Source organism: Prunus avium, chromosome 5 (genome assembly GCF_965620075.1).
Source record: "Prunus avium chromosome 5, drPruAviu1.hap1.1, whole genome shotgun sequence".
In the NCBI taxonomy this organism is placed as follows: domain Eukaryota; kingdom Viridiplantae; phylum Streptophyta; class Magnoliopsida; order Rosales; family Rosaceae; genus Prunus; species Prunus avium.
The window spans coordinates 22991241-23003754 of record NC_142288.1 but is presented as its reverse complement, the minus strand read 5'-3'; the positions used below and the strand labels follow the sequence as shown (position 1 = coordinate 23003754).

The following is a 12514-nucleotide window of genomic DNA, read 5'->3' as shown; positions in this document are numbered from 1 at the left end:
TGTATGGATTCGAGGAATTAAAAAGAATATAAAAAGACCAAACCTTAAAGAATAGTCTTGATATTTCAGGCTATGAAGATGTGAGTTAGCTTAATTAGTCAAGGTAATGTAACCCTTGCACTGGGTTTGAATCCCCTTCCCATAAATCAAAGTAATTTAAAATATTGCATTGTAAAAATAGATAATTTCAGGATTTAACCAAATTGGGCCTTACTCAGCCTAAACCCAATCCAATTTATTGATTTAAAAGCCCAACCCCTATGCAAGGTGGTGCCGAGTGGCGCGCGGCACATTCTTTTAGTCGGGTCTTCGTCTTTCCCAACATTTGGCGCGAAAATCAGTTCAGGGCTGATATCTAGGGTTTCGATCAGGTTGAAAATTGGGAATCATTCAAAGGGTTCTTTGACTGGGAATGGCTTCATCACCTCCTTCAAAACGCAGGCGTAAGGACCAGAGCAAAGACGATGCAAACGACGTGTCAGCAACATCTTCACCCACACTGGAGAAATTATCCCCTGTGGTGGTCTTTGCTCATGGTGCTGGTGCTCCCTCTTCTTCTGACTGGATGATCAGGTCTCTCTTCTCTTTATTTTTTGAAATAGTGGAAAAGAAATGTTGAAGTAAAAAGCTTAAAGCTTTGTGAGTTTTATTTAGGTGGAAGGATATGTTGGGAAAAGCACTACATGCCGTTGAAGTTGTTACCTTTGATTACCCATGTAAGTTCATTTGTATTTTGCTAAAATCTCAGTTTACTGGGTACATATGGTGCTTTGGGTTATACATGGAGTTTGTTATCTCTTTTGTATCATCTTAAAGTTTGATGCTTGGTAGACATTTCGGGTGGGAAAAGGAGGGCCCCTCCGAAGGCTGAAAAGTTGGTCGACTTTCACGCCGATGTTGTCGAAAAGACTGTTGCTAAGTACCCGGGTCATCCGTTGATTTTGGCCGGGAAATCTATGGGTTCAAGGTTATAATCCTTCTACTTTCTACTGAAGATTACTTGCTGTAGCCTAAAATTCTATTAGTAGAAGGTAGTATCTATGCAATCAAGTAATGCTGGAGATACCCTTTTGAAAGATGTTTATTGATCTCTGTAGAGCTTTATTTTGGGTGAACAATTGTGTAGTGTATGCATCTTATATTGGCTGCAGTGCTCAAGTCTAGAAATATGGACAATTCATGAAGCTCTGCTGTGTTTCCCTTGTATATGTTTAAATTTGAATTTCATTTTAGTACTCTAACATGTTAATGATAAATGAATTTCTTTGCTACTTATCATTTGTGCTTTCTTTTTATGATTTTTGGATTTCATTTGTCTTTAGGGTCAGCTGTATGGTAGCTTGCAAGGAAGGCATTTGTGCTTCAGCAATAGTTTGCTTAGGATACCCACTAAAGGTCTGAGTTCTGCTGTTATCCCCACATCTCATTTGTGCACATTATGTACTTTATTTTTTTGTTGTTTTTGTTTTTTCCTTCTTTCTTTTGGGTTATTGGCATGAAATCATCGTGCAGTAAATCTTCAATAACAGAAACTAGAAGGTGAAAATAGTTGAGACAAAATTATCTGTATTCTTTGAAGAAGAAATTCTGCATTTCATTGGAACCTTAGCAATTGATGTTGTGACCTACGAGTGTTCCCCTTCCCCATTGCACTTCTCCGAACTATGTAAATATGACACCGATTGTGTCTGATCTGGGTATCTTAAATTTCAGGGAATTAATGGAGCAGTGCGAGATGAAACACTTTTGCAACTTTCTGTTCCCATAATGCTAGTACAGGTATTTCTTTTTCTCTAGAATCAGGTTTTCTTTTTATTTTTCTTAGTGCCTCCTGGTCATCAATTGCAAACTACTGCACTGTATAGATTCAATATAAAATATTTAGTTTAATGTTTTGGGTTTATAAATCTTCAGCTCTCTTGTACCACTTCTTATAGAATGACCAAACTGAGGTTTTCATTTTCTTTCTATATATTATCATCGCTGAATGAAGTTCCTATTACAGTTAGATAACAATGCCTTTCTTAAGTTTTCTCTCTCTAACAAGTGTCTTGTTGTATGCTACAATTATGTTTCATGAAGGGTAGTAAAGATGCGCTCTGTCCATTGGAAAAGCTAGAAGTTACACGCAAGAAGATGAAATGCCCTAGTGGTTTGCATGTGATTGATGGTGGTGACCACTCCTTCAAGATTGGAAAGAAGCATCTGCAAACCACTGGGTTAACGCAAGACGAAGCTGAAGATCTCGCTCTTCAGGCCATTGCATCCTTTTTGTCAGGGTCTCTTGGAGAAAGGTGACACTTTATATTGCAAAGAAAAGTTTCCATGTAAATCAAGGGTTGTATCATGTTGTCTATGGATTCTGTTCTCATGCTGTTTTTGTGTCATCAGCTGCTTGCTGTGTTTTGTGATGCAAACTTCTCATGCTGTTTTTGTACTGTCAATCTGCAACTTTATTATGCTATTGGTTTATCCGTCTATTATTTGCTGAAGAGTTATTAGCTTTACTACTTCTGCAACATCTTTCTATGCGCAATTGGCGGTAGCATAGTTTTAACAAAAAATAAAGATATTTGTGTGACAAATGGATTATGTAAAAAACGCTTATATTTTATTTCCAATAGTTTTGCGCTTGGCATATTGAAGAAAATGGACTCCGCAAAAACAAAAGGAAAAGGAATAAGTGGAGATTGGAATTTGATCAGAGTGAAAATGCAACACGTTACCGATGGTCCAATGCTCTCTTTTGAAATTCCCGGATGTGTAGTCCTTCGATACATCAATAGAAGGGACAAGATAAATTAGATTCGGCTTCACTTGTCACAATTTTTTTCTTCTTGTTTTCCTTTTTCCACCATGGAGATCCTTTTATCTAATTATTAACTTATTTTTTCGGTCACTTTTCATAACTAGGGCATCTCAGTTTTTCTTTCCTCTTCTTTTCTTTTTCTTGTTCATAAAAAAATTACAAGGAGGATGCTAACGAGGTCTAGTCCGGTAGAAGAGGGCACCGAGCTGCAGATTAGTGGTTTTAGGTTCAAACTCCAGTAGTTTAGACAATCGTTTATATATATTTTTTTAAATTACAAGAAAGAAAAATGAGATCTGATTCGAACCCTGACTTTGTTTCGAAATAGACGTTATTAACTACTTATAAGTTATCACAACGTGATTTATACATCAAGAATTAATATTTCATGATGCCATCTCATATTTCCTTTTCAAAAAATATTGAATTCTCTCTTCATCCTTCTCTCTCTTATATATACTTTCATCATCTGATTTATTTAGCTTATTTTGTATCTGCTGTTGAATTTTAACCCATCCGTTGCGAGAAGTACTAGCATGAAAAGTTTCTGACATTGGAGTTTAACCCAACAATTACTTTCTCAATAGTTGACGCCGAATTCAACTACATGTCTGGCATAATATTTTTCTGGCTCCGCATTGAAGGGTTTGCAACATCGGACTCAGGCCTTGGCAACTAAGGAAATTATTTTGCTGTTACTGATTACTTGCATCTAGTTTTTCTCAAGCTTTATTGTGGTTGCTTGGTGCTCAAAAGCAGTGAGCTAGAGTGGAATGTTTTGTCAGATAGTTTTTTAGCTCTTATAAAAAAACATGACTACTCATAAACGTTACAGTGCTTGATACATTATCGATATTTAATCTATAGTCGTTAAAGTACCGTGAATTTCCAAGGTATTATAAATTCAGTATATGTAACTTGCTTTTTATTCTCACCATCCACCCTTAACTTCATTGTGATGAGATGCGACTTTCTCTTCGAATGGCCTGATTTGGTGAGAAACCTAGCTACCTTGGGGACCTACACCAATCAATGACTGCCATGTGCCTGCATCATGTCGGTAACTTGTGATTGATCCGAACATTCATTTGTTTCAAGTTATTAATGGCAAAAATCTATCACATGACATGGCGTATATTATTGCAAGGACGATGCATATATTGTTCTATCATCGTTCTTCTCATGTTGTTTTCCACCGAGCCACACAATTTCGGGAATGTTTACTGGATGAAGCATCAATATATCACACGAAAATAACTTTATTTTGAGAGCCAGAGGCAGAGACATATACATATACATATACATATATATTTTCACTTGTATTATATATAGATAACCAAGTGGTGAGAGATCAGAAGCCAGTAAGGCCATTATTGCATTTTACACTTATTATATACTTGTACTTCAGTTATCATATATATACTGTCCCTGATATTTAGTTGATGCTGATCTCCCACATCTGTTCCATTTAGTTCTGCAAAATCCACACAAATGTACATTATAAACACATCATTAACGTGCATCAAGAACATCCGCAAAAACCTAACACATTCACGGTCTGACAATATAATAAACATACTTAAACCCACAATTAGTTAGTTTTGCAGTATTTCCCTATGTTATTGATATACACTTAAATCACTTGCCTTCTTTTGGCAGCCTTCATTTTCGCTGTCGCTGCTGCTGCTGCTGCTGCTCTCGCTGCTATGGCCAGAAATGCCATCCTTGATCTTCTGAAGGAGATTTCGGCTGCCACCTGTCTTCTTGTTCTTGCGCTCACCCCTCTTCTTGGTTCCATGGCGTGTCAAGCCAGTAGTTGCATGGTGCTGGTTCAGCCCATGCTGCCCATTAGTTGCTGGGGTGGCCAAGCAATATTGGGTGCTAGTAGTGTGGCTGATGCTGCTGTTGTATTCTCCATGGTGACCTCCTCTCAGAAAGCCAGCAATCTCAGAAACCTTCTGGCCCAATGAGCCCTCCTTGGCTGCTGGCTTGTTGTGGCATTGCGTTGAGGCCATTTTAGTTAACTCACAAAGGAGATTGAAAAAGGTTTTTTTTTTAGTAGCTAAGTGTTCTTGAGCTCTCTTGGTGCTGGAAGGCTGTTTGGTTAGATCTCTTATATAGGCGATCAAGTAGTTAGTGGGATTGCTTTTTTCCTTTTGCATTTACATACATATCAATCTTGGAATCTGCTTTTACATTATGGCATGCAAAATTGAAAATATCATATATATGCAAACCTTTATTTATTCCTTGAGCTGGAAAAAAAAAAATTGTTATGGCTTTTCTTTATCCACCTCAGCCACTGAATAAGTTCCAAACTAATTTTTAATCGTAAATGTTCACGTCAAAGTGATGCTCCTATACTTTCCTCCATCCTCGTACAATATAATATTTAATATAGAGAAATGCTAAAGCAGTTATCATGTCTTTTGATTAAAAAAAACATCATTTGGATCAAATATCTTGAGCACATCTTTATAGGTTTTAAGCTTTTTATTATAATTGAGTCCAGATGCGAAGAGAGGGCGAAAGCCACTTCAGGCATGATAATAGCTATGTGTCGCTATACGTATGGACCATTGAATATATTCCAATTGGTTAACAAATACATGATTTATTATAAAACTAAATCTAACCTACCCTGCAGATTACTCACTAGCAGGAAAGGTGTTGGGTTCAAGTCTTAGCATTCGTGTAATGTATATGAGTTTAGTATATTATCGTCCATCTCAATAAAAAAAAGGTCTACAAAAAATGAAAATAAAAAGCCTATAATTTTAACTTAGTCGGAATAGAAATGAGCATAGAAAGGTACGGTAGCTATGTGATCTTTGCCACAAAAATATAGTATGTTTTTGAGAAAATCCTACGACAGAACTCAAACAAAACAACATGTCGTATATATAATCGTAGTGTTAGTGTATGGATTGTGTGGAGGCTAACGTAGCTGTCATTGGTCCAGCTGGGACTAAATCCCATGTGGCTCTCGCTGGATGGGGACCTGGGACGACTCCGTCTCACATAGGTTGGATTGGGTTATACAATGAGTGGTATTAGCTTAATTGAGAGACACCTTTGTAGGGTCCACTCCGCATTGTATTTCATTAATCTAAATCATTTATGTTTTAAATAATCATTCAAAAATCATCTCTATAAAAAATACTCGAATCCAATATCGTTTGACCACTCAATTGTGTTATTGAAATTTTAGTATTTTCTTGAAACACCGTGTTCATTAATTTTGTAGGATACAATTGGATATCAAAACGGTTTCCGATTTGTCTAATTTTTTGCAAGGATGATCTATGAATGCATACTTAAAAAATAGATGATTTGGATCGTTGAAAATAAAATTCGTAGGATATCCTAAAGAGTGTTCCTCAAATAATTTGAGGGATACCTCAATAAAAAGAGACTGTATATATATATATATATATATCCCCTACATAGAGGTAGCTTGGACGTCAATTTCAATTGTTCAATTTTTGTACCTACACACAAACAGCTTGCAATTGCCTGTTTAAGTTGAAATAATAATCAATCGATTTTTTCCACTCAACTTGACAAAACTTCCAACAAGAGATTCGCAAATCTGGATTCTAAAATTTTTAGTATTACCGTATATTTACAATAAATGTTGGACTCAAATGAATACACGCACTTGTTTTAAAGTTGACGAAATTAAATTAGAAAAACCAAGAAGTCAAATGGAGTAATGATGATAACTTCAAATCAACCAACAAAAATGATGAATTTGGGTCAGTTGCACCAGGCATTCCAAGCAACAAACGAATATTATGGACATTGCAATTAAATTACCTTTATATATACATATATAGTGTCATTCTATTGACGGATCACCGAAATAATTTTATTTGAAACTTGCTATATTTAGAGAGAGAGAGAGAGATATATATATATATATATATATATATATATATGTGTGTGTGTATTTATATTCAGTGTCATGGTTAATTTTCATGTTTTGATATTCAGAAGTGAGCAGCATGGAATGGGAGTTCATAAAGATGACTGCGGATGAGGATATGAAGATTTAACTTGTCACCAAATAAATTGAGCATATAATAACCATGCATGAATTCTATCATCATTTCCACATCTTAGAGACAAAGGAGATTGTTCCCTTGCCAGACAATCTAGCATGTTATACTTTTTTCGATCCTTACTCAATTTGAATTTTAATAAATAGGGTTTGTGATTTAATATGTACTGTCGGATGAACTAATAACAACAGGTGGCATTTGATTGCTGGTCGGATTCCGGGTCGAAGACCAGAAGAAGCAGAGAGGTTCTGGATCATGAGACATAGCAAGACGTTTGCCTAGAAAAGAAAGGAGCATGCATATCTTGGAAAGACATTCATTAGCTTGCCTTCCCGTTTACTAAAAGTGAAGTCTATTGTTTTCTTTTTCCCTTTTGGTTTAGAGATTATTCTTTTGTGCTTGAATATTGTACAAGCTATATACGAATTTGGTTTCTAATTTCTCTTTTTGTCCAACACATTTCAATTTCCAATTAATTTCTTTCTTTTGTGTGTGTTTGTTCTTAATAAAAAGAATCTACAAATTCCGGTAATATTGTCACATTTCAAAATCGACCATATACAATTGATATGTCACGTGACATGTTAGCGCGATGTATTGAATTCACCCTACTTATAATACATTTCCAATTTTGGATACAATGAATATATTAGTTGTGCATAGAAGAATACATAGTTTTAGGTACAGTAAACAAAGGATGCAACAACCATATGAATCATGGTCAACAAACCCGTCACAGGGATCCAAATTCAGATTGAGGCCGTAAGACTGTCCAAGTTCTTCAAGACCTTTTGACCAGTTATTAAACAAATACCAAATAATTTTTCACTTCTGTTTTTATTCCACAAAAACGCGGCTGCAGAGAAGACATCTGATATGAAAGATGATGTTCTAGATAACCAAGCAAAACAAAACAAAACAAAAAAAATTCAGAATCTAACAAGTGTGGGCCACGTCATGCACTCTTTGATTCAATTTCAATACTCTACTACTCTACTACTGGGAGAAATGGATAATAACGCGGAACATGGTTTGAAAATTCCTAGTAAGCACCTTTCTAAATTTCAATCATGCAATCCAAAATAAATATATATAAAAAAATCCCACCAACTACAAATCACAAAGAGAGGAGAGAGGGGGAGAGAGGGTAGGAATGACAATTTTCCCCGACGAACACCCCCACCCCGTTATCCGTATAAGCTTATACATGTGCATGTATTTTTCTAGTTGGTTTTCAAAATTAAGTTTTAGTTCGTGTTTGCATTTTAATTTTAATAGTGTAATTGTATGATTATATGTCGCATTTTATGTGTCATTGCACTTTATATACGTACTAAATTACAATTTTTAATAATTTTATTAAGGAAAAAATTAAATTAAATAATTATCAGATCCGTTTATGTGGGTCCCTGGGGATGGTAATGACATATTCGGCCTCAATCCGCCCCTGTTGCCATCTCAGAGAGAGAGAGAGAGAGAGAGAGAGAGAGAGGGACCCTTTTTACAAGTTAAAGATTCACAGAATTAGAAGAAGTGGAAATGGTCAGCTTAGAATTTTTTTTCTATATGCATGACCAAAGACCAGTCAGAGCTGAATAACTCGGTTTCTCAGTCAAACTTCAACTTTCTACTCTCCAAACTCCACTTCATTTTCTTCTCCATTCAAATTGGTCACCTCTACATGTATATATATAGCTTCTCCACTTTCTCCTTTAAATCCAAGTCTCTCACTCTCTTGGTTTCTGCAGCTTCACTACTCTACTTTCTTCTCTTTCTGCACACACCATTTAGAGAATCTTCAAAATTCTGGATACTAATTCCATGTGTACAGCTTCTTACTTGAAACAAATTGAAACTTCCAAATCCCCTTCGCTTCTACTCTTTCTGGGATTTAAGTGGGAGGACTTTGCTCCTTGATAACCAATCATATATAGCCAATGTGGTGAAGGTGTGCTGATGCAGGCAATGCATGTTCTTCTGCCGGACGCGAAGTAGTACTTAAGCTCTGCATCTTATATTGCTCACAGTTCCAATTGAGACATATAAATTGATACATAGAATTGAAGAAATGGATTCTAGTAAGAGCTGGGAGCACAAGTCACTGCTAACTGAGATCATTGAAGGGATGGAGCTAGCAAAACAGTTGAGGCTAAGTCTAAGTGCAGCATCTTCATCAGACACCAGACAATTTTTAGTGCAGAGGATATTGTCCTCCTATGAGAAAGCCCTTTTGATACTGAACTTCAGTGGGCCGGCTCAAAGTACTGCAGGTGCAATAGCCGGTGTGCCAGAGTCTCTCGTGTCAGCCAACGCAGGTCCTTGTTTTGATGACTATAACAAGAGTCCCAAGGATCATCAGGACCTCACAGATGTCTCCAAGAAGAGGTGAGCTTAGATTATTCATTAAGTCATAAACGTAGCGAATATGATGCCAAGAAATCAAATGCTAATTTGATTTTGCATATTGCAGAAAGATCATGGCCAAATGGACAGACCATGTAATGAGAGTTAGCTTTGAGAATGGGATTGAAGGACCTCATGAAGATGGCCATAGCTGGAGAAAATATGGACAGAAAGACATCCTAGGAGCCAAACATCCAAGGTAACTAAGTGCCTTTTTTATTAATCTTATCCTTTTGTAAAATCCTATAAGCGAATCCATTCAACCATCCAATCATTTGCAGTAACAGTCACCGATGCCACCTTTCAAAAAGCAACTCATAGTACTTTACCTTTTACACGCACGCGCACAAAGCTTTGTCTTTTGAGATTGACCCACAAACGGGAAACATAGCAGTCTTCTGCATCATAGAAATTTCACTTCGTTATGAACATTCTGTTGACCAATTTTGTTTAAATTTGCAGAAGCTATTACAGATGCACCTACCGAAACACGCAAAGCTGTTATGCTACAAAGCAAGTGCAAAGATCAGATGAAGACCCCACGATATTCGAAATCACATACAAAGGAAAGCATACATGTTCTCACGGTAGCAATTCAGTTCTACCACCACTATCACCAGAACAGCAAGAACAAAAACGAACCAATCAAAATAATACTTCTCACCAACAGCAGTCTCAAGGAAACCAAATGAGCTTTCCGACTAATCTGAGAGTCGATACCAAGTTCTTGGAAGACAGAGAGAACATGGCATCTCCATTCTCTTTCACTTCAACTTCATTTGGATGTATGATGGCTGATGATGCCTTTCTATCTTCAATGCTTGATGATAACAACACTTTCTTTGACAACTTCAATCATTCATTGCTATCTCCAGCCGCAGTAGAATCAAACTACTATTTGATGCCACCAAGCCAGATGAGAAACATTGCAGGAAACGAGCAACTTTCAGAATGTGATCTTACTGAGATCATCTCAGCCAACAATTCGTCAACCAATTCTCCAATTCCAGACATGGATTTTCCACTGGAGCCAGTGGAAATTGAGCCCAATTTCCCATTTGACACCACAGGAATTTTCTCATAATTCTACTTTAGTTTGAGAATAAGAATAAGTAGCATCCAGGTTGCTACTAGCTTGTTTCACACCTTGAATCAACCATGTATTATAAGAGAGGAGGAATGCTAGTAAAAGATGAGAGCTTTTTTCTGATGTTTGCCGATGGATAGAATTGATTATATTATAGTTTTCAAATAATATTTTTTACCTTTTAACTCCAATTGAGGCCCATATTTGTTCAGAATAAAGCAGAAGTTCCATACAAACACATCTTATAACCAAATAGGATAAGTGAAGATCCTACAACATTGCTCTCAATAAATAAACAAACTTATAGATTCGAACTGGGAGGTCATGTTCTTGTTTAAATAACACATAACAGAAACACAGAGATATAGAAAAGGAATATAAACAATATATATGATTCTAGACTGGACAATTACCCAACATTTCAAGACTCAGCTGAAAAAACAACAGAAATGTTGCGACTTTACATACAGTAAATGAGAGACTATGGCTTCTCAGGAGAACAGGGGAAAACATGACCGCAGAGATATTAGGCATAGGCAATAGTGGGTTGTAACAAAGCAGAAGAAAAAGAGTTAAGGACCTAAAATCTAACATAGAAATAAAACGCAATATGAAAGAACCCAGAGCAAAATCTGTCTGCTGCACCTAAACAGAAGTTTTCTTCTCCTCCTTCAACCCTGAAATAGGAGTTGATGTTCTTGCTTTTGCATCTTCAGCTTTTCTGAGGGCTCCTCTTAACCCCAACACAATGAATATGTTGGTTAGAGTGAGAAGTGCCTCAGCCCCACCATGTAACCAATCGACATTCGCCAATGAAGTGCCATATTTCACCTTTGCTGTTCAGCCACATAACCAGAGCACCATAAGGCATCAGTTGATGAACTGATATGAAGTGTACAACATTCTCAAACAGTGAAAACTTACCATAAATTCCAGCAGGGACTGCTCAGTAGATGAGAGGAAAGCAAAGAACAAAAAAGAAGGATGTTAATAGAGTTGAAAACACAGCAGTTGACAGTAAACAATTTACAAAAGCAGCCCAATTTCAATAAGAAACAAAACAATCAGGTAACATTTTACAAAACTAGAGTGAATGTTTGCAGGGGCCATTGAACTATATGACTACACCAGAATTTTCTAGATATACCCACAACAAGCATTGTCTTTTGGATTTCAAAGACACTAGAAGCCTATCATAAAGCTATATAAATAAATCTTCCAGCCGCCCAAAGGAAAGAAATATGACAAAACAATAAGCACTGTCCAAGGACAAATGGTACAAAAGCATAAGACATGCATAAGTTTAGGCCACTGACTAGGTCTACTTCCATTTTCCTTTTATGCCTTCATGTGATTGGCCATACGTAATAAATTAATACAATGGAATGTAGAAGGAGTCTATGGTTTACATATCAATTTGCAACCACTTGGAGAGCTTAACAATGCTAAATTAAGGCAAACTAAAAGGACATCAAAAACCCAGGAGACCATAAAAAAGTAGAAAGGTAATAGAATGAAAACAAGTGGAAAAACTCACTGGTGGCCCCCACAAAAGCTAGCAAGAAGTAGAACCCAAAAAGGGTGAGCTTTGGGGCAGATTTGGATTTGGTGATGAAGTACAAGAAACCAAGATAGGGAAACAAGGAAGCTGCAAAGAGCTGTGAAGCTATGCTCTGGGAATCAATGCTGGGTGCCCATGGGTCAATTGGAAATAGCACCCCACAGACAATCCCACCTCTTGCTTTTTTATTGCCAACCCTTCTGTCTATGTAACGCTTGGAGTCTCTGTTTCTTGGAAATGGGTATGCTTGGGGACTCTGCAAGAAATAAGAGGAGCCCAGAAAAGTTGAAGGGAGAAGAAAGGTGGGGGCTTTACAAAGAGATTGAATACAAGCAATAGTCATTGAGCACAGAGTTGCAGTGCGAGTGTTAAGAGTGGGTGTGGTTGGAGGAGATGACCCTTTTCGTTTTGTTATCATCAAAGTCAAAATAAGTGGCTCATCTGGCCGTCCAATTTGCTTACTTCTGGGAAAGAAATGTGTAGTTGGTTTGATGGGCTCTGTGGCCCAACTCTCTCAATTTAGCGATGGCGACCTTGGTTTCTAATAATATCAAGCGTAATGCTAATGCTATACGCTTTCTATAAGACAT

At 36.9% G+C, this 12514-nt stretch overlaps 4 protein-coding genes across 4 annotated transcripts; 2 read left to right on the top strand and 2 right to left on the bottom strand.

The window, feature by feature from the left end:
- The first annotated feature begins 280 nt into the window (after positions 1–280).
- Positions 281–4841, top strand: LOC110760610 (alpha/beta-Hydrolases superfamily protein). Its single transcript, XM_021962911.2, has 6 exons — positions 281–573; positions 655–716; positions 832–967; positions 1323–1395; positions 1714–1779; positions 2083–4841. Exons 1-6 carry the CDS (start codon positions 413–415, stop codon positions 2296–2298), a joined length of 714 nt encoding a protein of 237 aa, XP_021818603.1. The 5' UTR covers positions 281–412; the 3' UTR covers positions 2299–4841.
- On the bottom strand, positions 4051–4918 carry LOC110760655 (uncharacterized). The gene is made up of 2 exons (XM_021962954.2): positions 4456–4918; positions 4051–4283 (listed from the first exon to the last, which is right to left on the bottom strand). Exons 1-2 carry the CDS (start codon positions 4822–4824, stop codon positions 4278–4280), a joined length of 375 nt encoding a protein of 124 aa, XP_021818646.2. The 5' UTR covers positions 4825–4918; the 3' UTR covers positions 4051–4277.
- Positions 4919–8584: 3666 nt separating this feature from the next.
- On the top strand, positions 8585–10486 carry LOC110760656 (putative WRKY transcription factor 53). Its single transcript, XM_021962956.2, has 3 exons — positions 8585–9258; positions 9344–9475; positions 9739–10486. The coding sequence occupies exons 1-3, from the start codon at positions 8942–8944 to the stop codon at positions 10358–10360; spliced, it is 1071 nt and encodes a 356-aa protein (XP_021818648.2). The 5' UTR covers positions 8585–8941; the 3' UTR covers positions 10361–10486.
- Positions 10487–10728: 242 nt separating this feature from the next.
- LOC110760657 (1-acyl-sn-glycerol-3-phosphate acyltransferase) lies at positions 10729–12382 on the bottom strand. The gene is made up of 3 exons (XM_021962957.2): positions 11901–12382; positions 11288–11305; positions 10729–11199 (listed from the first exon to the last, which is right to left on the bottom strand). Exons 1-3 carry the CDS (start codon positions 12340–12342, stop codon positions 11009–11011), a joined length of 651 nt encoding a protein of 216 aa, XP_021818649.1. The 5' UTR covers positions 12343–12382; the 3' UTR covers positions 10729–11008.
- Positions 12383–12514: the final 132 nt, after the last annotated feature.

What these genes read in the sequence shown, in the direction of transcription:
- LOC110760656 (XM_021962956.2), top strand. Translation starts at nt 8,942, where the DNA reads ATGGATTCTAGTAAGAGCTGGGAGCACAAGTCACTGCTAACTGAGATC. An exon ending in ACAGATGTCTCCAAGAAGAG is followed by an intron (nt 9,259 to 9,343) that starts GTGAGCTTAGAT and finishes TGCATATTGCAG; the next exon opens with AAAGATCATGGCCAAATGGA. An exon ending in CTAGGAGCCAAACATCCAAG is followed by an intron (nt 9,476 to 9,738) that starts GTAACTAAGTGC and finishes TTAAATTTGCAG; the next exon opens with AAGCTATTACAGATGCACCT.
- LOC110760655 (XM_021962954.2), bottom strand. Translation starts at nt 4,824, where the DNA reads ATGGCCTCAACGCAATGCCACAACAAGCCAGCAGCCAAGGAGGGCTCA.
- LOC110760657 (XM_021962957.2), bottom strand. Translation starts at nt 12,342, where the DNA reads ATGATAACAAAACGAAAAGGGTCATCTCCTCCAACCACACCCACTCTT.
- LOC110760610 (XM_021962911.2), top strand. Translation starts at nt 413, where the DNA reads ATGGCTTCATCACCTCCTTCAAAACGCAGGCGTAAGGACCAGAGCAAA. An exon ending in TCTTCTGACTGGATGATCAG is followed by an intron (nt 574 to 654) that starts GTCTCTCTTCTC and finishes AGTTTTATTTAG; the next exon opens with GTGGAAGGATATGTTGGGAA. An exon ending in TGTTACCTTTGATTACCCAT is followed by an intron (nt 717 to 831) that starts GTAAGTTCATTT and finishes GATGCTTGGTAG; the next exon opens with ACATTTCGGGTGGGAAAAGG.